Source organism: Chlamydotis macqueenii, chromosome 7 (genome assembly GCF_036417535.1).
Source record: "Chlamydotis macqueenii isolate bChlMac1 chromosome 7, bChlMac1.mat, whole genome shotgun sequence".
NCBI lineage: Eukaryota > Metazoa > Chordata > Aves > Otidiformes > Otididae > Chlamydotis > Chlamydotis macqueenii.
Genome location: NC_141562.1, coordinates 10,375,195 through 10,399,218, shown reverse-complemented (window position 1 = coordinate 10,399,218; position 24,024 = coordinate 10,375,195). Strand labels below are relative to the sequence as shown.

At 40.7% G+C, this 24,024-nt stretch overlaps 1 protein-coding gene across 2 annotated transcripts in view; it reads left to right on the top strand.

Moving 5' to 3' along the window:
- ANK3 (ankyrin 3) overlaps nucleotides 1-24,024 on the top strand; it is a 303,571-nt gene that overhangs the window by 236,727 nt on the left and 42,820 nt on the right. For both annotated transcript variants that reach the window (XM_086752006.1, XM_086752005.1), the window contains exons 26-31: nucleotides 2,049-2,155; nucleotides 10,093-10,317; nucleotides 13,409-13,563; nucleotides 20,448-20,659; nucleotides 22,415-22,622; nucleotides 23,198-23,294. In XM_086752006.1, the coding sequence (XP_086608132.1) occupies nucleotides 2,049-2,155; nucleotides 10,093-10,317; nucleotides 13,409-13,563; nucleotides 20,448-20,659; nucleotides 22,415-22,622; nucleotides 23,198-23,294 (1,004 nt within the window). The remainder of the gene's footprint in view (nucleotides 1-2,048; nucleotides 2,156-10,092; nucleotides 10,318-13,408; nucleotides 13,564-20,447; nucleotides 20,660-22,414; nucleotides 22,623-23,197; nucleotides 23,295-24,024) is intronic.

Below are 24,024 nucleotides of genomic sequence, written 5' to 3'. Positions count from 1 at the left end.
TTCTTTTTAATGCATTTCTGATGTTTCTTTTTGATGATACTGTTAATCACCAAGCAAAGGAATATGTTTATTTTTGTTTATCTGAATTTTTGCAACTTCTGAGACCAACTGTCTGAATCTTAAACTTTTTTGTATCAAAAATAGTAACGTACTCCTATGAAGTTAAATCACTTGGAATAGCAGAAATCCGCAGCAATGGCTTTCCTGCCTAAACTCTAGGCTCTTCAGGGAAATGCAGGAGAATTCCCTGCATATGGGAAAGAGTTAGAAAACTGTCTTCATTAAACTAATTATGATACATTTTTAAAAATGATGCTAATTAGAGCCACTGCCGTTGCTTAATTGCCATTGTTTTAATGGCATTCATTTTATCTTTTATATCTGACGGTGTATTTTGGTGTTTAATATATGAAAAGTTTGCCCTTTGTTGTTGTCTATGCTTGAACCATCAGGCCTAAAGAACGTATCTTACAGCAAAGAAGTTTAATGAAAGACCCTAATGGAAGGGTTAAGCTGGCAAAAAATGTCGAGCCATGTGCCACAGTGTTGGACAGATGAGAGAGCAAAGTTGAACTCTGCAGATGTTTCTGTTGATTGGCAGTAAATTATAATGCCCGTGTTTTTTGGAAGGAAACCTGGAATGTTCATCTGGAGTAAAAGAAACATCTAAAGAGATAATTTTTTTTTTTTTTTTTTTAAACCCCAGAGTGATTGGAGGGTTGCAGGTTCTGGCCAACAAGAGGGTGCTGTCTGCTTGCTTTTTTTTTTTTTTTTTCCTTCTTCACCTTGTAGAAGCTTCTCAGAAGTATTTTGTGTGTTTATGACTTGGCCAGATTTACTACTGATGCTGATATTTCCATTCAAAATAATTCATTTGCACTACCTCTATGTGCCAGTATTTGTAGAAAAAAAAAAAAAAAAGAAAATACTAAAACTTCCCTGTGTAGGAGTGTGTTCTTAGCTCAGGTTTGACTTGAACTCACAGAATTTAATTTGAAAGCAAGCTATAAGGTTTTAGTCTTCACAGTCTCTGTTCTCTCTAGATGTATTTGCCTATAAGCAGAAAACGACTTACTTACCGGAAACACCAACATCTTTAACGCATCTTGGGTGAAGATTGTGTGTATTGCGTGACAGCGTCTTGACTTAGTTTTATTGGTGCAGCTTCTGATGATGATGCTTAAATTGTTTAGAAGCTCTCATATCACCCTGGAAATATGGGCATACAGTATTCAAAGATTTCCTTTGTTTGATTTGCTGGGAAAAAAAAAACAAACAAAGAAAGAAAAAAAGAATATTTTACTAGATGGCTTTACTATACAGATAAGAGGATTTATAGCCTGAGACCTTGTTGTGGGGCATGGGACGCATGAATGTGCGTGCACATGTCCATGGGCAGCAGTGAGAAACAAATTACGCCTCAGTGTCTGTCAGATGGGGCAGTTAATTATAGCGCCAGCGCCTCACAGGGTTAAAGCTATTTTTATAGAGATGAGCAGGGACAGTGGCACTCCAGAAAACAGGGTTTGTGTTGGTTGTAAGTTGTGTTGGTATAAAGACAGCTGAAACCCTTCTCCTACCAGGAGCTCGCCTGTGCCTTCACAGCTTCAGTTAAACTCTCGGTGAAGTTATTCCCAGGTTCTGCTTGAATAAGGATCTATCCAGTGGCATTTGCTGTGGGGGAATATTATACCACCTGTCTGTATGGTGTATGACTGCAGTACGAATGGTAATATTTTTTTCAGTCTTTTTAATCTTGCACATGTCAGTAAAGATTGGAGAAAGACATAGTTGCAACTGAAAGAAGTGGGAAAAGCAAGCAAAAAGAATGTTTGAAGATACATAAAATTAATTTGTCTGTGGATTACATGTCTCTGTTACGCGTTTTCCAGTAATTTAACACCTGCGATATCAGCACTGTTATGTGGAGAGGAGCCAGATCTAAATTTAATAGAATTATATTAACAAGCTTGTATTTAAGACAAGTGTTTTTCATGTTAATTTTAAATTTAAATTTGTCTCTTTTTTGTTGTTGTTGTGTTTTTAAGCACCTGACGTTTCAAAGGGAGTTTGACTCTGATTCTCTCAGACACTACAGCTGGGCTGCAGACACCTTGGACAATGTTAACCTTGTTTCAAGTCCCATCCATTCTGGGTAGGTCACTTAACAGATTTCCTTTATCTTTAAATGTGGAAGTGTATTGTTAGCTGAAGAATACAGCCTGCTGTAATGGCTGATAACATGCCTGTTCCTGCTCCAGTTGAAGCCAGTGGCAAAATTCACACTGACTTCAATGAAGGTGCTTAATAACAGGAGTCAGTGTAAATTCTTGCATTTCAAACTGAAAGCTTGCTTCTGCACTCAATTTTCTGAATGCCGAAACATTGTAATCCCACAAGCTTCTCTTTAATAGTCCTGTTTTGCTTTTTTTATTGCTTATGCTTTGCTTTTAAGTGTCATAAGGTGATTTTGTTTGAATTGTATTAAATAATTTTGAATATGAAATCAGAGAGATAATGTTATACTTTCTGTTCTTTCCTAGAGGAAAAATGGGGGGCTTTAATTTAATTTCTTGTTTTATTTGTACCTCCAAACTCCTGCCTATTCTTCAATATTTGTGGTTTGATTTTAGTGCTACTGTTCATTTACTTATGAGTCATCACTGTAGTTGTGGTGCTTCTTGACAGTACCACATAGACTTGAGTTAAGTGCAATTGTAGTAATATTTGAATGTATATTGCAAAAATCTGCAAATAAATATGTAATTGAAAGGAATCATTGTATATGAGATTGTCTAGTATAAATATTTCTTGCTTAACTTTCAAGATCAGGACGTAAAATTTTGTATCCTTTTTAATTTAATTCCCCATTTTGTGATTAATCATATTCTTATAATGAAAATGAATGCAGCACATGCCAAAAGATTTCCGTTACAAAACAGCAGCAGGTCCCTCTGATCTGAAGCTACAGTCCCACAATAGATGTAAGCACCTGCTTCTGCTGAACAGAACTATACAGCGGTGGATTTTTTTGGTTCTGAGCTGATAATACACTGCATATGGTCAATGCTAGAGTTGAAATGTCCAGACTTGCAGAATGAAAAGCTGAAGTCTGTTGATTATCACGGACAGATATGTCAGCAAAGGACCTCCATCCGTTTGCATTAGAGCAGGATAAAATGCTGTCAAGCCATTCCTGAAATATGTTTAATTTCTTCATAATCACTAAACAAAGAGATTCTATAGTCCCCAGCCTTCAGTAGTTCACTCTCCTTTGTTATGATATTTCTTCCCCTGACATTCTACTTAAAATTTCTTTGCTGCAGATTAAGCCTATTTCTTGTCATATCCGTAGCAGTCATGGAGAACAACATCTTACTGGTCTCTCAACAATGTTTTATGTGTTGGAAGACATGTAATCCTCTCATTTATAGACTAAAATGTCCCAGATCCCAGGTGCTTTCCACATTTCAGTGCATTCTTGCTGCTGTGCCCTGGCTCTCCCCTCTTTGATGATGGCTTATTTCTAAGCCAGGTGGATCACCACCTCTTTGGTCTCACACATGGCACACCTAATCTTAAGCAATCCCACAATGAGAATTACCATTTTGGTAACTGCACTTTCTGTTAACTGATGTTTGTGACCTGCTGGAATTTCTTGGTTCTTTTCTGAAATTCTGCAGTCTGGTTATTTATTTCTATGTTTTGTGCTTATGTGTTTGGCTTCTTCCCTCTGTTTGCATTTGTCTTTACTGCATTTCAGCTTATTGGTTCCAGACCCTTTTTCCATTTAGCAAGATAGCTTTTAATTCTGATCCTGTTTTCCAAAGACTTTTCAGACCTTTCTGTCCAGTGTTCAAATAATGAATAAAGACATTAGCTTAGTACCTGGCCCAGGACAGCGCAGTGAAATCTCCCCTTGGAGTTTCCGTTCAGTTTAACAGTAAAGCACTGATGGTATCTCTTTAGAGGTAACTTCTCAGAGGATTGTGCGCTTGCCTTATCTATGCTCTACCTCGATTGCTTACTGAAATACCAAGACAGTACTTCCACACATCCACTTGGTAAGTTACTCTGTCAAAGAAGGAAGTTAAATTCCTTTGATATGAGTTACTCTTGTCACTTACATTTTGGCTTGTTTTTGTTTTGAGAATTGCTGGCACTGGTCTTGATTATCATTTAGGCCCTTATAGATTGATTGTTGGATAATTTATTCCTGCATATTTCTAGTAATTGGGGTTAGACTGATTGGTCTTAAAATTTTCTAGCTCCTTTTCATCCTGTTACAAAATAGGTCTGATGTTTGCATCCTGCCAGTCCTCTGGGACAATACTTGTCTGTCCTTAGTTCTTCAGCATGCTTACTAATCTTTCCAGCCCTCCAAAGCATCTATTGTGTGAACATGGGATCTTTCACATAACTGCTTCAGACCTGCTCCCTTTGTATGTCAGTCCTGCTGAAGGCAGACGTGCTAAGGCCTGAGGCCTTAGCTGCTTAGGCCTGCCTGAGGCCTTAGGTGCTGCCCAGAGGGGAAGGGCTGCAGGCCTGGAGCCACGGAGCAAATGGTGAGCCTGCAGGGAAGGGAGAGGGTCTGAGCACCAAAATATTCTGCAAACAGATACAGCTTTTCTGACTGTCACATTTCTCATTTGATAGATAAAGTCCATCAGAAATGGTGCTGTGATGATGCAGTTCCTTTGTTAGGAAAAAAACCTCTGTCATTGTTTATTTTCTTTTCCATTGGTGCCCCATATTATGATATGATATTGTTTGGTTTTCCCCGTTATCCTCATCTGGAGGGGACCAGCAGATGTTCCCTTCACATCTTCCAGTATCTCAGCCCATCTGATGTGTGGAGGATCATGACTTTTCACTTCTCTTCTGCCAGTCTTTTTCTGAAAAGCAACTCCTTTTCTGCTTGCTCACGGTGCTCCATCCCCTGGCTTTGTCCCCAGTTCTTTCCATGGCCGTAGGCAGAGGTGTGCCGGCAGCCTGGGGTTGCCTGCTCTCAGCAGCCCTCCTGGTCCAGGTCACCCTGCGGCCAGGGCCTGACCCCACTGCTCTTCGCATTCCTCGTCCTCCCCCGAGCTCCGCAATGTGCCGTGCGTGCGGGGGACGCTCCTCTGCAGTCCGCTCCCTCCAGTTGCTCTTTTCCCAATTTGCCTACTGTTAGAAGAAAGCATCAAAGTTTGTTCCCATTTCTTAACTGAGGCAGAAGGGGAATTTTGGGAGTGGGATGTGGAAATCCAGCGATGTGGCAATTAAAGGGAGGTAAATAAGGGATCGTTGGCAGTAATTTTAACTCTTCTAGTTTTTCTTTTTTTTTTAAGCCAAGATAATGTTTTATGTATCTCTTTTTGAGTTCAGATAAGTTGTTTTGCCAACATATATTTTGAGCAGGCTCCATTGTAAGCAGCACATTGGAATGTGCCGTGAATCTTGAGGCCCCAGGAAGGGATAGAGACCCTTCACCAGAGTGACCTTCAGCTTTCAGATGTGAGCTTACTCCTGCAACTTTCCCGAGCTAAAATGTGGGTGTGCTCTCTTCACGTCACTTTTTTTAACTCCTTGGTTTTCTCAGGTGAAAGAAAGAATTTAATGTCACACTGCCTTCCATACTGAGAAACTCAGAAATACTGAATCCAGTCTTGCAAGGTGAAATACATCGGATTGATTACAGTTTGCTCCAACCTCCTGTACATACAGAATAACTCATTTTTGAAAGCAGTGTAAGAAATTACATGGACTGATACTCCTTTCAAGTATCCTGCCATACATATCTTCATACTTTGGAAAATAAGCTGCTATAGAAAAGTGCAAGAACTGGTTTTCCATGGCATAGTGGAGCATGTTTTGAGAATTAAGTAAAGAAGTTGTGTTACAATAAATTCTCTGTTGACCTAAGCAAATTGCAAATACTTTTCTCTTTTCCATGTGCTTCTCCATTTCTCAGAGAAATTATGGACTTGTGCTGACTAATTAAATGAAAACTTCCTTTTGGATTTTTTCTTTTTCCCATGTATAGCATATTTTATATGTCATAGATCACAATATGCAAAGCAAAAGCCAAATAATTTCTAAAATTGGCCTTTGAATGTGTTACTTTTGTTATTTTTCTGATTGTTACTTTTCCTTTGCGCTTATTATTGATATTTTCTGTTGCTTGCCTCTAATTATCTTAAATTAATTTTTCCCATTTGCTTTCTAAATTATTTTGCAGCTATTCCTCTCCACTTCCCCAGTATGATTCAAGGTGATAACTCTGCTTTCTGTGAATCCTCATTTTATTTTCTTTTTTTAACTCTTTTCCCACAGAGTGTGTGTAGATGTTAGTAGTGCATCCGCCCACATCCTCATCCCTTCCATGTATTCCAGTAGAAATGCTCATTAGCATTTAGTGTTGTGTTTTAGAGATCATATTGTAGTTTCCATTATTAGTGCAGCATTAATTTAGGTAAGCATCAGCTACTAATCTTTTTGATAGAAAGTGCATGAAATACTGTTTGGAATTCTTGTTACTGTTTTAAATGGTAAATTACTAATTTGAAAACTAAACAACCAAATAATTAATATGCTGTTGACAGAGATTACCTTTGCACGGGAGCAATATGCGTAAAGGCTGATCTGCTGAAGGTTTTGTCTTCACTGAAGGCTGTGGTGTGGTGTAGACGCTAAAGCTGGTAGTAGTGTGTTAGTTCTTGTGGTGGGACATAGACTCGTGTCGGGGGTTACTCTACCGTTGCTGTGAGCAGTGTGCGTTAGCAGTGCTAAGCCCCAGGTTGCCAAGACTGGGCTGATACCGGTGCCTGTCATCAAACCCAGCTCAGGTGTCTCTGCACGACCTTGAACACTACAGCCTAAATGTACCTGAGAACTTGGAGCCTGATTTTTATAGATACTTAGTTTTACTTCCATTTCTATTTGTATTGTTTTAAGTCAGTTCATTTAGGTGCCTACGTATTTTTGAAAATCCACTCTGACATACTTGCATCATTTAAATAGTTTGGATACAGAGAAAACATCTTATCTGAGTGCAAGCTTTGGCATTTTTGCATTAGATGAAAAAACCTCATTTTTTTATGAGCTGCCTTAACGTGCCAGTAATCACGTACATGATAGGCAGCTCTCCAAAACATTGCCTTGTGCTGCGCCATCGGGCCAAGCCCAGCCTTGCCAAGCTCCCCGGGAGGCCCCTCTCGGTGCGCCGACCAGCTGTGCCTCCCCAGAGCTGCTGCCGCACCAGCCCTGAAGGGATGCTCCAGCCAGCCACCCCTCTGCTCCATGCGCTTCCCTGCAGTCTGAAGTGGCTGCATCTTCTCTGCAACAAAAACCATGCACGTTTTTTAAAGGCCACCAAAGCACCAATTCTAACAGATTCCTTCTAGTATTCTCCCTTTGGTGACCAAGGGCTGTGGGTCCCTGTTCAGTATTTTATTTTGCTTCACAGTAAATTTTAATAGATTGTCTTGAACTCTCTTCACAGATAGTCAGGAGCTGGCTCCTTATGAGCTCTGAAGACCAACCGTTGGCCTACCCTTGCAAAGCAACATAAACATGCTGACAGGCTAATAGTGCTCAGAGAGCAGTGGGGAAAGGGAACCAAAGGTCCAGGCTCTCTAGAACTGGCGTCTCTGCTTGTTACAGCATTTTGTTAGCAAAGAGAAAACTGTTCCAGTCAACAGAGCTTACAGACGTCTAAGATCCCGTGATCTATAACTATTGAGATTAACATAACTTGTTTACTCTATAATTTAAAGATGGAGCATATTGTTTCTGACATAGATCTAATATTTGTAGAAAGCATTTGGTTAGCCATTCAGCAAAGATCCTGTCCCAGTGAAACAATTCCTCTTACGAGGAACTGAGATATCCTAGTGGCAACATTTGGATTTGTTCAGTAGCATGCAGCATGTTTATCTAGGACAGAAATGTGGGTACAATTTATTTGTATGAAAAGTACTATGAAATATAGTGAATTTTATTCCATGCTTCAGTGTCTGAGGACACAAGAAATGATAAATGGGGATTAGGGTCATCTTATAGGGCTGTTTCACCTCCCCATCTTTACTGATGGATTTTAATTTGGTTTGAAGACAGGTAATGTAGCAATTTCTTTATCTGGAATTCAGTTAGACAACCTTTCTGTCCTGCTTCATATATTTACAGCTTGTCTCCCTACCTGCCTGTCTCCTGCAGACCACTGAATGCCAAGTTTGGATTATACTCTTGCTTTTGTGCAGATTTTTCCCACCCACGTCACCTGAGCTTCCAAATGCAGCTTATTTGCAGGCCTGGCCAATGCACGTCAGCTGTTACTTTTGGTATCCTGCTGGTGTCCAAAGCCGGTGTAACTGTCCTGCACAAATTCCCATTCATACTTCAGAGCACTTGGGGATTTTTTTTAAAGAATCTTCAAGATCCCCCCCTGGATGACTGGCTCTTACCCTTAGTTCAGTTTACAGGAGGGAACCAGGAAATTGAATGGATTCACCTGTGAGTCATGTGAAGGTTTAGTCCGTAAGATCTGGAAGTTTTGGCAACAGCCTTGAAAATAGTGACGCTATGCAGGAGATGTGCCAGCTATGTCAATGTCTGTGTATCATACGGAAGGAGCAAACGAAAAATGGGTTGGCATCAAGACTGAGTTGGTAACTTGTGTCCCTTTTGATACTGGCCTGTTAGGGCATCTTCTGCCTGAAGCTATTCTCTCTCAGCAGCTTATGGTGCAGAGGAAGAGGGAAGGTATTTTGGAGTACCAGAGGAGACCCCCTATAGCTGTTTACCCCTCCAGGAAGCAGTATGTTTTGATCCCTGTAAATTGGCAGGATTTTTGCTGCAGAGTTTTGAAATCATAGAATCATAGAATGGTTAGGGTTGGAAGGGACCTTCAAAGGTCATCTAGTCCAACCCCCCTGCAAGGAGCAGGGACATCCCTGACTAGGTCAGGTTGCTCAGAGCCTCATCCAGCCTGGCCTTGAACGTTTCCAGAGATGGGGCCTCCACCACCTTTCTGGGCAACCTGTTCCAGTGTTCTATAACTCGCATCGTAAAAAATTTTTTCCTAATTTCTAATCTAAATCTACCCCCCTCTATTTTAAAACCATTACCTCTCGTCCTGTCGCAACAGGCCCTACTAAACAGCCTTTCCCCATCTTTCTTGTAGGCCCCCTTGAGGTACTGGAAATGGGCTGAAGTCTGTTTTCAGTCCTGGGAGGAGACTCCACTTTCCTGTCACTGTTCTGTTAAAGACAGTAACGCTTCACACATGCAGCTTCTCAGCATTTCATAGAGGAAATAAACCATGGCTATTAACATTTATTCCTATCAATACTCATTATTCCATTGCTGATAAAAATAATTTTATTTTTAAGTCTACCACTCACAAATATAATTGCTTACCCTTCTGTTATTAAATGGAAAATTATGCATTGGAATTACACTGGCAAATGTAGTTTTTCTTTAATGTAACTTTTTATTAACGAATGTCGTCTTCACAGAGGAGTAATGGCATAATTTCCTCCGGAGTGCCAGCAGCCTAAAGAAAGTTATGTACTTGATATTCTCACTCAGTCCCCATCAGTGGAAGGCTTAGTAGCCTGAGCTGACTGTCACCCACGGTACCAGCACTCGCCATGCCGTGCAAATGAGAGTGTGAGGAGATTTTGAAGACTGAGAACCCCAAAATAATAAGCATTTTTGATTCTCCTTTTTCTACACTGTCTGGTTCCCTTCTGCATGTGAGGCTAATTACTCCTGTTTGTGGACAGTAGAGCTAACAGTAACAGAGCGATGTTTTAAAATTCTAATAAACCACTACTAATACACTACTTGTGTACTCTTTTAATCTAAATTACTCCCTAGCATCTGTTTGTTTTACCATGATGTTGCTAGACCTTTAGCAATTCCTGCTTTTGATAACCAGTAATTAACATGTAAGTATAAGTTTTAAAAGAGTCTTCATATTCTTTTTAGTTTAGCTGGGATCGGGAGGACTTTTCTAATAATGTTTTAAAGACTGCAGCAGTTGACATTTTGCTGATCTTCTGCTTGTTTTGTGATCGTTTTCACTGATGTGCTTCCTTTTTCCTACAGTTTCCTGGTTAGTTTTATGGTTGATGCACGTGGGGGTTCGATGAGGGGCAGTCGCCATCATGGAATGAGAATAATTATCCCACCACGGAAGTGTACGGCACCAACCCGCATCACCTGCCGCTTGGTAAAGAGGCATAAACTGGCCAGTCCACCACCGATGGTTGAAGGAGAAGGATTAGCAAGTAGACTTGTTGAAATGGGGCCAGCAGGGGCACAGTTTTTAGGGTGAGTTATTCTATGAATTTCATTGTTTACATTCATGCTGCATCTTTCATTTCCTTTATCCTGTGGATCAAAGTAGTTAAACATTGACTCTACCTCATTTGAGCATGTAAGATAGGCTACTTATCCTGCAATATTAAGAAATGCCAACCTACCATTCCTGCTGGAAAGTACCCTTGTATTTTAAAGGGAAGCTTTGCCTCTATGATGCCTGCAGGGCGGAGCCAAAGGTAAGGAAAGCCATGAAAAGGCCAGGTCCTGCCCCCATCCACTCGTGCAAACTGCCTTTGAAGTCAGGAGGAGTCACACGCCTATAACCCAGAACCAGAACAGGTTTTGACCCTCTTACTTGTGGAGTATCAGAGAAACAACACTGTCACAAAGAAGTGTCCTCAAGTCACCCACAGGGACCCAAATATTGAACTCTGTTCTCTATGCCATGGCTTGTGCACGGCTCCTGCCGGAGTTGCTGGGAGCTGCCTGTCTTAGTCCCGTGGAGCAAAGCCAATGAGAGTGATGGCAGAGCACTTACTGTAGAGCATCAAATAGTATAACTGCTAGGAACTGACTTTTTTTTTTTAAGCTTAAAATAGGGGAAACAATCCACTATGATGTGGCTTTTTTTTTTTTTCCTAATTATAAATTTTGTTCATTACCATGAGTGGCACCCTGGTGTAAACTGCCGATTCTGTTGGGAGTGACAGCTTGTTCCTAATTTCCCCTTCTCGTTTCTCTTCCTGCTGCATGGATGTTATTCAGTAAACTGCATCTTCCTAACACTCCTCCCCCTCTAAATGAGGGCGAGAGCATGGTTAGCCGAATCCTGCAGCTTGGTCCACAAGGAACAAAATTTATTGGGTAGGATATGTACGGAAAAGATATAGAATGTCTACAGTTTTTCTTTCGTTTCCAATTTTTTGTTATTCCCATTTTATTTCTTTTAAGTTTTCTAAAGCTTTCAGTTGATTTATGTCACTGAAAGAAAATCATAGTGGCTTGATTTAATATAGCTCTGCTACTACCTTGTGCTTATAGGCATGTAAAACTCACTGCCAGCATTCTGCTTTCATAACTTCTGTGCTTTCGTAATTTTTTAAATTTGAAGTGTTTCAACTGCATCAAATACATTTTAATACACAGTGACAGTCCTTTAAGTTCAACCCTGTGGTAGAGAAGGTATTTACAGGCCTTGAGTGAGTCTGTTTTGGGAAGAGCATTTGTAAAACATGATTGCATAAAGTCTGTTATTTATGCAAGATTATTTAGAAAATACGTCATTGAGTGAATGACTTCATTCAGCAAGGTTGGAGAAATACTAATCTTTTCAACCTGCAAGAGGCATCTTGTTAAAATAAATTTATAAAGCCAAGTATGCTACTCAAAGGAACTGCAGTGCGTAGTCTAAAAATGTTAGAATGTTTCCATATATTTTTGACTGTTGTTTCAAACCATATTGTGAAATTTATTGCATTAGGTTTTCAAAATATTGGTGAGTGTTTGGTGTTCCAAACCTGTTCAATACCTTCTCACTGAGTATTCTTGTTAAATGTCATGCACAAAATTGTGTGGTTTCTAAATATTTATAGAGACAGTATCTGAAATATTAGCCTGCAAAGATTGTACTACAGTGTTAGTTTTCCGTTTGTACTTTTTTTTTTTTAACTAGAGAGTAAATATCTTAAGCAATGTATTTGAAATTTTGGTATTCACTTGCTGTGCCCAATGGGAGACAGCAGCCACCCTCCTATTTCTTGTTAAAGAACTTGAGATTAGAGTAACAGCCTGAGTGTTCTTAAAAATATCTAAAATACATATTAATTAAACTGTCTTTTTTTTCTGTTTTCATTGGAAAAAATACTCTCTAACTCTTCTCCCCTGGTATTTAATGTGAAAACTGGACTTCCAACTAGTTTATGTTTTTCCTCATGATGGCTGTTGTGATTTTCATGCTCAGGTAATTGATTGCTTCATGCACTCAACACCTTGGAGGTGTACAGTACCATAGAAGTGCTGCATACTTCTCCCATCATGTGGTGCTACTTTTAACTGAGTTATTGCAAAGCAGTGAAATCCTTTACAACCTCTGTAGGAAAATAATGATACTGTCTATTTAAATGTCTTAAAGCTGCATAATCCATAATTGTTCCCTTACTGTGTGATTTCAGTCGGTTCGTCTTAGCATACCTGAAAACGCGTATCCTGCCTGTGAAGTGTTTGGCAAAAGTGTCTGTTTTGTTAAGGAATGGCACATGAAGTGAATTGTGGTTTCTGTCGGTTGTTCACAATAACTGTTCAGTAATGCACTTGCAGTCCTCTGTGGAAGGCACATTGTCTGGTGACGTAGCTGTATTATTAACCACCTTCTCATTCCCTTTCCTTCCCCCAAAAATGTTTGACAGTAACTAATATAAATGTGGTTATGATGTTGCTTAACTCGGGTAAATCCATCCTGAAAAGATCTAAACATTCCCCAGTGATGTTTACAGTGCAGATATTGCAGCTGTGATTTTGGGCATGACAACCAGCAAGTGAAGCTAATGAGAAAAAAAACCCTTGTGTTTCATAGGAGCTGCATCAACAGAGAGCTTTGAAAAGTTTGGAACTTAGTTTGGAGTTTTAAACCTACATGCTGCAGTCAGTAGCTGTTGCATGCATTTGGATAGCTGGACTGTTTCTGAACTGACTTGGCCCCTTTAAATCCCTTGAGCCAAATTCAAGCTTTGCCTATTGCCAATGCCAGTTAAAAGTCAGCAGTGCTGGGTGTGCTGGAGGCAGGTTGGATCAGCTACATCCTGGGATAAAGGTGCAGGGACAACTCTCCTTAGCAAGAGTTGTCACTATTTTTTCATGTAGGCAGCTGTTTCAGAAGATTTAAATTAAAAATGAACTATAGATTAATATTTTCAAGTTATCTGTTAATTATAGTTTCAATGATAAAGGATTGTGCAGCTTTGACAATTCTAAAAACCTTTTTACCATAACAGTGCTAACTATTTAAAATGACTGTAGTTTTCTTAAGGACTTAACGCCCATAGGAAATTAAGGGCAGTGAGGAGATGTAGGGTTAAAAATAATACGATTCCTTTTTCTCTAGCCCTGTCATAGTGGAAATCCCACATTTTGGATCAATGCGAGGAAAGGAAAGAGAACTAATCGTACTTCGAAGTGAAAATGGTGAAACGTGGAAGGAGCACCAGTATGACAGCAAACATGAAGACTTAACTGAAATACTCAATGGCATGGATGAAGGTAAACATTTTCTCACGTCTTCAGCAAGCCTTGCCTTTGTGCAGGCTTGCGAACACGAGCAGACTAAAGCAACCTAAAATAAAACAATGCAGGGGATATCTGACTTTGGGGAGTACAGTGTGTGTTACATATTAAAGTAATGGAAAGAGCATAAAGAGAAATTGTTCAGCAGTGGCCTGGAGACATCCTGAAATGAGTGGTAAGTTTTGGTCTGAAGTGTTGCCAAGTTTAAGGAAAGTTGCACAGTTGCTTTGCAGTACGAAGTTGAGAATAACATCCCAGCTGGAGGTAAGCGTGTTTCTGCTGCTCAGGCAGGGCCATGTGAAGGTCACTCCAAACCAAGGGTGAAGTATAAATATCAGTTAAATTAGGCTTTCCCACAAATGCAGACCTCAGGCCATAGATCATTCTTCTTTGAAATGGTATTGTCAGAGGTTGCCTCCCACAAACACACAACCTGCCTTCCCGATGCCCATCTGGGAAGTCTGGCCCCCTCCTTTTTCTCGGATGTTGCTGTTTATGTGAGAGTCCTTTAAGATGAGGGGACTCAGCTGTACGCAATTCATCAGAAGATGCTGTGACAGATGGTCCCTGCAGACACATCACGGTCAAAGCCAGCCTGGGGCCGCAGTGAGTCCTTGGCACCATTGCTTTTTTTTTGTAGCAAGTATTTTTCAATACGTCTGATAAGCCATTGCTCAAGCTCTTTGCGCCTGAGCATGAGTGAAATAGCCTGTGGTTTGGACTTTGGTTTTCTATAAGGGTTTATCCACAGGATTTTTTCTGGATAACCTCCTACAGAAAGTCACAGCGTGGTTGGGTACCAGCTGCAGGAAAGTTCTTTCATTATCAGCAAAAGTATTTGAAGCAAGTGATCAGGCTGCGGATGGCAGCTATGAGAGTTATATGTGAGCCGGGGCCTGTCTTTGATCTTGGCCTCTCCTTTGAAGAAGGCAGCCTCAGCAAAAGGCGTGCTTTGAGAACATGGAAGGAGAGTAGTGCTGTTGTGAGGGGCTCCCTGGACATTTGAGATTTAGCATTTTTATTGATTTCCTGATCATCTGAGAATGTGAATAGCAGAATGGACTTGTGTAGTATTTTCACTTCCAAGTACTTAAACTGCACATGAGCTTGCAAAAATACAAAGCAATGGCAAAGATCTAAGATCTGCTTGTGATGATCTATTGTGGTTATTTATTTATATAAATAAATATAATAGAACCAATCAAGCAGGAGGGCAGAAACACTGCAAATGTTGAGTCAGTGGGTTTGGAAAAATACAATAAATCTTGCTCCAGAAGGCTACTTAAAAGCAGTGGAACAGGCAAAAGAGTGACCATGGCCCAAGACAGTATTGCTTGGGGAGGAATTGCTTCAGGATTGAAGGCAGTAGTTGTGGCCTTTCTGAAAGAAAAATCTCACCACCACCCCCTCCTCTGTGCAGTAGCATCAGATAGGAAATAGTGATTTGGCATTTAGCTTGTCTGCGGTGAGGTAGTCAGAATTGATCAGCAGCTTGCTTATTTGCCTCATGTGCTTTCAAACTGAGCTTAGATCCATTTTGGGATAGGAAATCTGGGCACAAAACCACTGTTCTAAAGTGCTCAAACTTGCATCACTTCTGAAAGAGCTCCCTAGAGGTGCCATATGGATAAATTCACATTTTACGGAGAAGAGGGCTCAATAAATAAAAACACTTTGAGAGAGGTGGGCATGAAGCCCTAAGTCCTTAGAGCCTAAACCAATAAGCTTCACAATTTGGAGCCAGAGTACAACTTTCTGACCTGTTGAGGGTTTAAGGTGGCTCTTCCCTTCTGGAGAGCTGCTGTTTGAGGTTATCGGGTGTATGTACAGGCAGTGAATCACAGAAAGTATGATGGTCAGTGAACTATTCCCTTAGAATGAAACTATTTGGCACCTTAAAAGCCAAGCCGCAGAAATGCCATTTACGAATCCAGGCAATCATTTATGAGAGTGGAAGGAGAAAAAATACTGCAGATGCACCCAGAGCATTGTGTTGATAATTTGTTCAATTCATTTTAGCTTAGTCCTTCTTTAGTTAGGAAAACAAAACAAAATAACCCCTGTATTAAAATACTGCAAGGGTCTTGACAAAATTCTGCTCCAGTTAAATGACACCTTTTCTGTGTAAAAGGTCTTCCAAGCAATGGAAAGATTGCAAATCTATAGAATTTGCATAAAATTACAAATCTATAGAATTAAGAGTTTGTTTTGTTTTGTTTTTTTTAATCTGGACTTTTACTGGTTTGTTACAAAATACCACAATTAGACTTGGCTCTGAAGCAATATCTTGCATCTCAGAAGCCATAACTTAGGAAGAAGTTTTATTCCAGGTATGAACTCTGGAGGCAGAAGCAATCTTTAATTGAAACAAAAAGCAGCCACATTGTCAGTCATTTCCAGAAGTTTAGTGTGTCTTTGCAAGGAAATTCATCTGTGCAGTCATGTCTAAATGCCATAACATGCTGCAGGAGTGCCCAATTTTCTATTAAAAGCAGCTGATCCATTTTGTGTCAGACCTGCTGTGGTTCACTAGTTCTTTCCTATCTGTATAGTGAAGGAGGCCAAGCAGACTTTTATTTCCAGCTCCTTAATGTGCTGAATTTTTAAACACGCAGTCTGCTTCTCTGTTTTGTTTTTCCCGTTTTGGTCTCCCACTTAGCTAGCGGGGATGAGAGCGAGGACATCTTTGCTCCTCGCCCTCCCTGGGGACTGCTGAAAACCTGCCTCTTCGTTACTGGAAGCAGCACCATCTGCTGGAAAACCTCATCTCGGACTCAAAATAATCCAGCGCAGGAGGCAACACTTCAGGGCACTAAATGCAGGATTAAATAATAGCAGAACTTTGCTTTTGTTGTCATGAAAGAACAAGGAACCGTGATGTAAAGAGTCAGTTCTTGTTTGGTGCCATCAGGTTTCTGCTTGAATAGTTTTTATTCTAAACATGGTGCTGTAATTAAGCAAATATAGGGCTGAGGGAATACGAGGAACTTGGCATTTTTAGGAAGAGGAAGAATTTGCTCCAAAACACAAGAGTAGCAATTCGCAGCTCTCGACCATATTATGTTTATTTAAACTCAAATCAAGTAAAATATATATATAGTCAGGGGTGTGGTTTTGTTTTTTTTTTTTAGGAAGAAGCTCTCTGCCTTGTAATTGGTAAATAGGTTACGTTTGCAGCCAGACTCCTTTTAGGTATAAATTATGTTTACGTTTGACATTCCTGCACACTTTACAGGTATCTATAGACAAATTGTGGGCATAAATGCACACACTGGGGAAGCTAATCTTTTCACAAGCATTTGCAAACTAGTGACTGAGCCAAGAAATGCAAATATTTGTGGCTACATTATGCTTGCAGCTGCACAGTGTGGTTTTCAGATGGGAAGCAGGAGTTTTACATAGCTACTTCTTTGAATCTACAGATCAAGCCATAGTGTGACCTTGTTTATCCTTGAAGTTTAAAATACCACCATAAAACACTCTGCAGTGATTTTGCCACATTTACAGGAAAAGTTTTTAAACATATTCCTGTTAAACTTCATGTTGTGAATGGCAAGATAAGAGACTGTGCAAAAACAGACAAAAGAGCACATAGAGGACATTGCTTTATTTGAGGATGAGACCTCCTCGTGGCACTGGGAGCATCTAGTTACGTATGTCAAATACTGAAGCTGGGAGGGTGAGTCTAGTTACCGGCATTTTTAAGACAAGTACCACTGCCCTTGGCTTCTCATTGTCCCTTCCCATGTCCTCTTTCTGCCTCCATCCATCTCCTGTACTTTTCTCCGTGTGAGCGCTGTCTCCCGGGTTCCTCACTTTTAGTGCAGCAGTTTCTTAATGGGCACATCTCTGCACAGAGGAAACTGGTATCCTGTGCTCGTCCCACCTTTCAGTCTCTGCACAGTGACATGGTCAGCTCTGCCCTAGCTAGTACTGCAGGAGAGTTGCAAAACTCAGAGAGCTGTTCAGTCTGCTAAGTACAGGTGAGATGTACTTTTCAGTGCTAGCAGAACTCCTCTTAAGGCCCTGGTAAGGGAAATCCGATACCAGACCACAAAAAGACACCTTGAAGCTCATGAAACAGCCAGGTGTTATATGACTTCTCTTATTCTGTTTCCAATCCAGTAAAGTAAAGTAATCTGTGTTATTTTACCTGAAAGTGAAAAAAAAAGATATTAGACATGGAATGAATTTGATCCACAACCGTTTCTCACCTGACAAAACGAGTGTTATTGCTTTCCTTGAGCTGAGCCACGCTATGTGAGGTCCCTTTCTTGCTTTGGAGGATGTGGTTGGGTTTTTCTTCTCCTTTCCAGGAACTTCAATGTAACACTCATGTAGCAGCATGAACTAGAGGTTGGGGAGGACTGCTTTTCCTTTCCTCCCTCCATTCTATCTCTCCATCTCATCTGTCCTCCATCACTCCCACCAGCTACCTTAGGAGAAGTGTACCATATGCTTGGGTGGCAAGGGAAGACATATGCACAGAGTATTCACAATGCCTTTCTCTTGACTTATGAAAACTTAATGGCAATAGGTGTTCTTTGGGCTGTTAGCACAAATCTGGGAGACAGTGGCGCTGGGACAGTCTTCCCAGTTCTGCCACTAACCTTTCTGCTTTACCTCTCTCTGCTTTGCCATCCCTATCTGTAAGATGAGGTGTGTAGCATACTTCTCTGTGGTCAAAAAAAAAACCCACACAAAATCCAACCAACCAAACAAAAAAATCCTTTGAGGTTTTTAATTGAAACACATTACATAGGAATTGAAGTGTCAGCAACTGAGGAAAATAGTAATGAGGATAGCTCTTTCTGTAAAATGCATGAGCTGTGTTCAGGAAACGTGACCTCTCCCAGGACTAGTTTTCCCTGTTTCATTAATTCTGTCATGCTAACACTGCGTTTCTCATGGCAATCAGAGAGGTGGTTTGATTGCTCATCATCTTTTTTTTTTTTTTTTTCTGTTAGAGAGCAACTTCATATAGGAGCTTACATATGTGTTATCCAAACATAATCTCCCTATATATGGTCCAACTCCTCTCCACACCTGACTGTTCTGCCACTCTAATCTTCACATCTTCTTCCTTCTCTAAAGGAAAATTGCCTGCCGGGCTCAAAGGATTTTGAAATGTTCTTATATAAAATACCAATTTTCTACTTCAGAATAATTTTAATTATCCTTCATCTCTGTGAGCATTTTAGAGTGGGTTTAGGCTCTAGCAACAAACAGGAGAATGCATAGGATTTACCAATCAGGATTATACCTGTATGAGAGTTTAAGGACCCAGTTTGTCTCCTGCACAAGCCATTGCTTCCAGAGGCTGCAGGCAGAATACCTAATTCATCAGAGGGCTTCAGATATCAATCTCTGAGTCAAAGTAAATGGAAACTGACATTATTATAAGAAATTACTCTCTTCTGGTAGCTACGTATAATCCACAGCAACACTCTGCAATTAATCCAAATTACCTGCTGAAAGTTTTAAAATGGAAAACTGACATTTTACCAAATTTATATTCTGATTCTTTTGGAGCTGTAATTGAGCTTACGTGTTCAGAGAAGGAAAATGTCTCAGTCACATAAAGTAAACAACTGTGCAAACAGTCTTGGTACCCTTTCTGGTCCTCCTGCTTTCTCTTACTGCACGTGATAGAAATGTCATCTTTTGAGGACCAAACTTTCTTCTTTAGGAAAGTAGTGCCCTTTTTAAGGAGGAAAGTAAGAGTGGAAACTTGCAGAGTGCTGGAATGAAACCGAGTTACAACAGCTAAAAAGGAGTGCAGGAAGTTACAGAACTGCATAACGCTTGTGTAATTGTCTCCATTTGTGAATAGTGTTTATATCACAGGGATTTCACTAGTGCATATACACACACACACATCTAGTTGCACAAGTAGCTATATTTGTGACACATCGCACTGTTTTCCTCCATGCATATATGTCTATGTCATCTGCTTAATTAATTAGTTAATATGGGTGGATATTCCATGTACCTTTCTGAGCCCTGCTGACCCTGCAAGCTGGGAATGTGGCCGAGGGCACTAATTGTTGATGACCTGTTTCTGTTCCACTTCTCTCTGAGGATGCATTAAGTTTCTCTAGGAACTGGGGAGCGCAATGCAGTTATTTAGTGGCAGATATCCAAATGTCTGAAACCATGCTATGGGAAGGCATCCTTGCTGTGTTTTCATTGGTAGTGCTGGCAGGTAGAGCTCTGTCACATCCACAATTTATTGGAGAGCTCAGCATCTGGTCAGGATTATATGGATGCCAGTCTGGGAGATAACTTGCTCACAGGCCTTAACTTGCCAAAGACTGGATTGCTCGCTTGGCGTGAAGTTAGATAGTTTGTGAACTGACTGTGATTTCCTGTGGTTTTCTGCATATCAGAACCATGTGAGGGAAGAGGCTGGAAATAAATGTCTTTTGAGGGTGTGCACGGAAAGAACAATGCACTTACGGGCTTCTAGATATAGATGAGAGAAGAGAGAAGGTTGACCATCTCCTCCAGACCTCCTTGGACTCCCATGCTGTGTGACAAACCTGCCATCCTACAGCAGCTGCTGCTGCAGGGACTGTCACACCCTCGTGCCTTGGTGATGCGGCAGATCTGTGTGTCTGGTGCTGTTGGCACTTATTGTCAAGATTTATGCAAAAGTTCACAGAGCAAACCAAAGCTTGATAATTAATAGCACTGAATGTGTTGGTTTTGTTTTTTTTTTGCCTGTAGTAAATAACAAAAAAATCTTCTCAAGCATTTTAAAGGTGTATTCAAAACCTCATGCTCACTCATAGATGTATGTGTCTGGTACGAAGCTGGACAGGTAATGCCTGAATGTTTTACCTGTGTTCTCCCACTAGAGCTGGACAGCGTTGAGGAGCTAGAGAAGAAGCGTATCTGCAGGATCGTCACAAAGGATTTCCCTCAGTACTTCGCAGTGGTTTCACGAATCAAGCAGGAGAGTAACCAAATCGGCCCAGAGGGCGGGGTGCTGAGCAGCACAACGGTGCCACGCGTCCAGGCGTCCTTCCCTGAGGGTGCTTTAACCAAAAGAATCCGGGTGGGGCTCCAGGTAAAGGTGCCCTTGTGTTCATGTCTGCAGTGTCTTCAAGCGCATCATTGGTCTTAATGCATGAGGCTTGCGGCTAAGGAACCTGCTGCTCCTTCGTAGCAGGTTGCCAGGTGGGGAGTATTCACACCTGAGGTCTGAGCTGGCATGTGTCTGCCTGGGCATGCTCTCTGCCTCGCAGTGCTCCCCTGGCGCAGGTGATGCAGAGTCCTCCTCCCTGTGGCAAAAGTCCAGCTCCCCTTTTATCATACCCTTGATTATTGCTCGGCATCAGAAGATTGGAGAGAAAAGCAAAGGCCTGGAGCTGCTGCAGCCTCAGTGATATTGCCTGCCATCTTCCTGTTGGTCGTTGCTGTCAGCACAGCCACTGTGCAGTCCCAGTCTCCAGCAGCTTGTAATTGATGTCACTGGACTGCCCTTTGCCGTAGGAATGTGTTTGGTAAAGGAGTTTATGCAGCTGTTTCTGAGTCAAAGACCTCCCATATATATCTGTTACAGCTTACGACATTCACCAACTCATTTCTAGCAATGAGTGGAGTCAGGGAAGAGCAAATAGCTTAAACTCTCCTTAAACAAACTGCATAGAAAGTGGAGAATTAGTCTGTAGGAGGTATCTTCTTTGAGTTCTGTTAATTATCACTTAAAATTACTTAATAACCTGACAAGTCTGATGGGCTCATGAAACAGGGATGCTGGTTTGGATTCCAGTGCTTGGATTTCACACTAGAACATTTCTCATCTGTTAACAATATTTCACATCTAAAGACAATTAACCTTGAGAAAGTGGAAGCTCTGCTATTATGGTTATACCATTGCCTTTCCAGAGCTATCTAGTGTGAAGGAAGCACGACGTCACCATGTGCAGTGTTGTCACTGCTGAGATTGCAATGCAGCTACATATTCTATGCATATCAATACATTGTGCAGTTTGAACCATACAGCAAGTCACAGGTCAGCCTGATTGAAACACACCTGAATGTTTAAAGAAGAAAAAAAAAAAAGGCAAATGCATGTGAAATCTCAAGTGCCCCATAATAAGTTTGTCACTTTTGAGTTCAGGTCTTATGTGACAAAAACAACAAAAATTCTGTAGCATTTCTTCCTATATTGGCTATTTTTCCTTTCTTCCCATGTAAAGTCAGGAAACCTTTCAAGGCACAAAATGGAGGCAGAAAGTCTGAAATTTGCTTATAGCTCTGCAACAGCTTAATGCATTCTGTATGAATTTGACCCAAACAAATATTTCTTTCCTAATAATCAATAGCAGAATAGCATAGGAACTGCTGAGGACAGAGGTAAATCAGAGTATGCAGTGTTCCTCAGGAGCATGGATTTGTGTTGGGCAGAGATATGAGAATTGTTCAGCACATCCAAGACAGAGTGTCTAGTCCTCACTTCTCAAGACTCTGCTTACAAAACAGGCCTCTTTTTGCATTTTGAAATTGTATTTAATATCACTCATAACTAAATTAAAAAGAAAACCAAACATCCTCTGAGAACCTCTCGGCAAATACTGCAGGCAGCCTTCTGAGATTTATAGTTTTATTCTACAAATCAGCTATTAGGAAATCATAAGTGGGTTGTTGAAAAAAATACCAAGCATGAATTGTACTAATAATCACCCTTGAGAGCTATAGAAGACTGCCTGGGAAAAAAAAAAGGAAAATAAAAGGAAAATTGAATTATCTTTTGGAAACAGTTCTGCATGTCTACAACAAATTTGTAGTTCTAGTTTACATACTTTCCCTGTGTTGACAGGCTCAACCGGTTCCAGAGGAGATTGTCAAAAAAATCCTTGGAAACAAAGCAACTTTCAGTCCCATTGTCACTGTGGAGCCAAGAAGAAGAAAATTTCACAAGCCAATAACCATGACAATTCCTGTGCCACCTCCGTCAGGAGAAGGTGTAACCAACGGGTACAAAGGAGACACAACGCCCAGCCTTCGACTTTTATGTAGCATTACAGGTTAGAGAAAATCATGCTCTTTGCAAAGGTTTTTGTGACAGCAATGCCTCTGTGCTTACTCTCACTTGTACAACTCGCGCTTTCCAGTAAGGGAACGTGAGTATACTTGGTCCAGTAGTGTTCAGATCAGTTCTCCTGAGCAAAGCCAGCTGAGGTCATTTGAAAGGCTCCCACTGATTCCTTGGGCTTGGAATCTGGTCTCATGCCACTGTGAAAGAACTCTGCCAACAGATATTAAATGCTATTTTATGTTTAGCCAGTACAAAGAATTTCAGCCTTGGCTATTAAACATGATTGTCACTAAAAGCAGTTTGCAGAAATAATTCTGTCCTAGCTGATACCAAGGAGATACCATACTATTGCCTTATAGGTATGTACTTTGCTTGCATCAGCATCGTTTTCTGTTGTGTAACATATGATGTGATATATAACATGTAGCTCAGCTGTTGGAGAACATTATTGTCTAGGTTCTCTTTTTATGTGTGAAGCAAAATAACTTAAGATAGAGATATTCTTATGTAGTGTGTATATGCGTGGTGTTTGAAATAAAATCTCCATGGTTTATATTTACACAGGAGGTACTTCACCTGCGCAGTGGGAGGATATCACAGGCACCACTCCGCTGACGTTTTCAAATGACTGTGTCTCATTCACAACCAATGTTTCAGCCAGGTATGGTAAGAGAGCTTGCCAAATGCACCTGGGGAGTAGTTGCCCTTCATTAACAAAGTGCATAGTTGTGGGGTTGGTTTTTGGCTTTCTGTAAGTCTGTAAGCAAGACTGATGAAGTGGTAATGGACCAGATGCTTCTTTGTCACTTTATATCAGCATCTCTCATGTCCAGAGTTGCACATGAAACTTTGTCCTGGCCTTTTCCGCTGTGGTGATGTCTCCTGGCAATCACACATGCTGTTTCTCTAAAGGCTGCAGTGCCGTGTGGGGGTTTGTTTTTCTGCAAGCAGACACAGAAAGGGAAAGCTGAAGATGCTTATTCAATTAAAAAATTGAGGGGATTCATGAAAATATATTTGTTTAAAAAGTTAAAGACATTGAATTTCTGGCTGTGAGCTTTTTACTTGAAAATTATGTAAAATTACTTTCACAAAAATATCATTTGCTAAAAAATATATGGTGTAAAATGAATTTTGATGGACTTAGTGGACTTACATGCTGATTGAAGACATTCAGCAGGATCTGTACGAATCATGCATCTGTCATAGTTTAGCCCCACTCTGGACCAAGCTACACAGTCTCATTCACTCTTCCCACCCTCCGAGGGAATGGGGGAGAGGTAATGTAATACAAAAAGGCTCGAGGTTTGAGATGAGGATGGGGAGAGATCATTAAGTTAGCATTACAAGCAAAACAGACTCGACTTGGGGAAAACTATTTATTTATTATT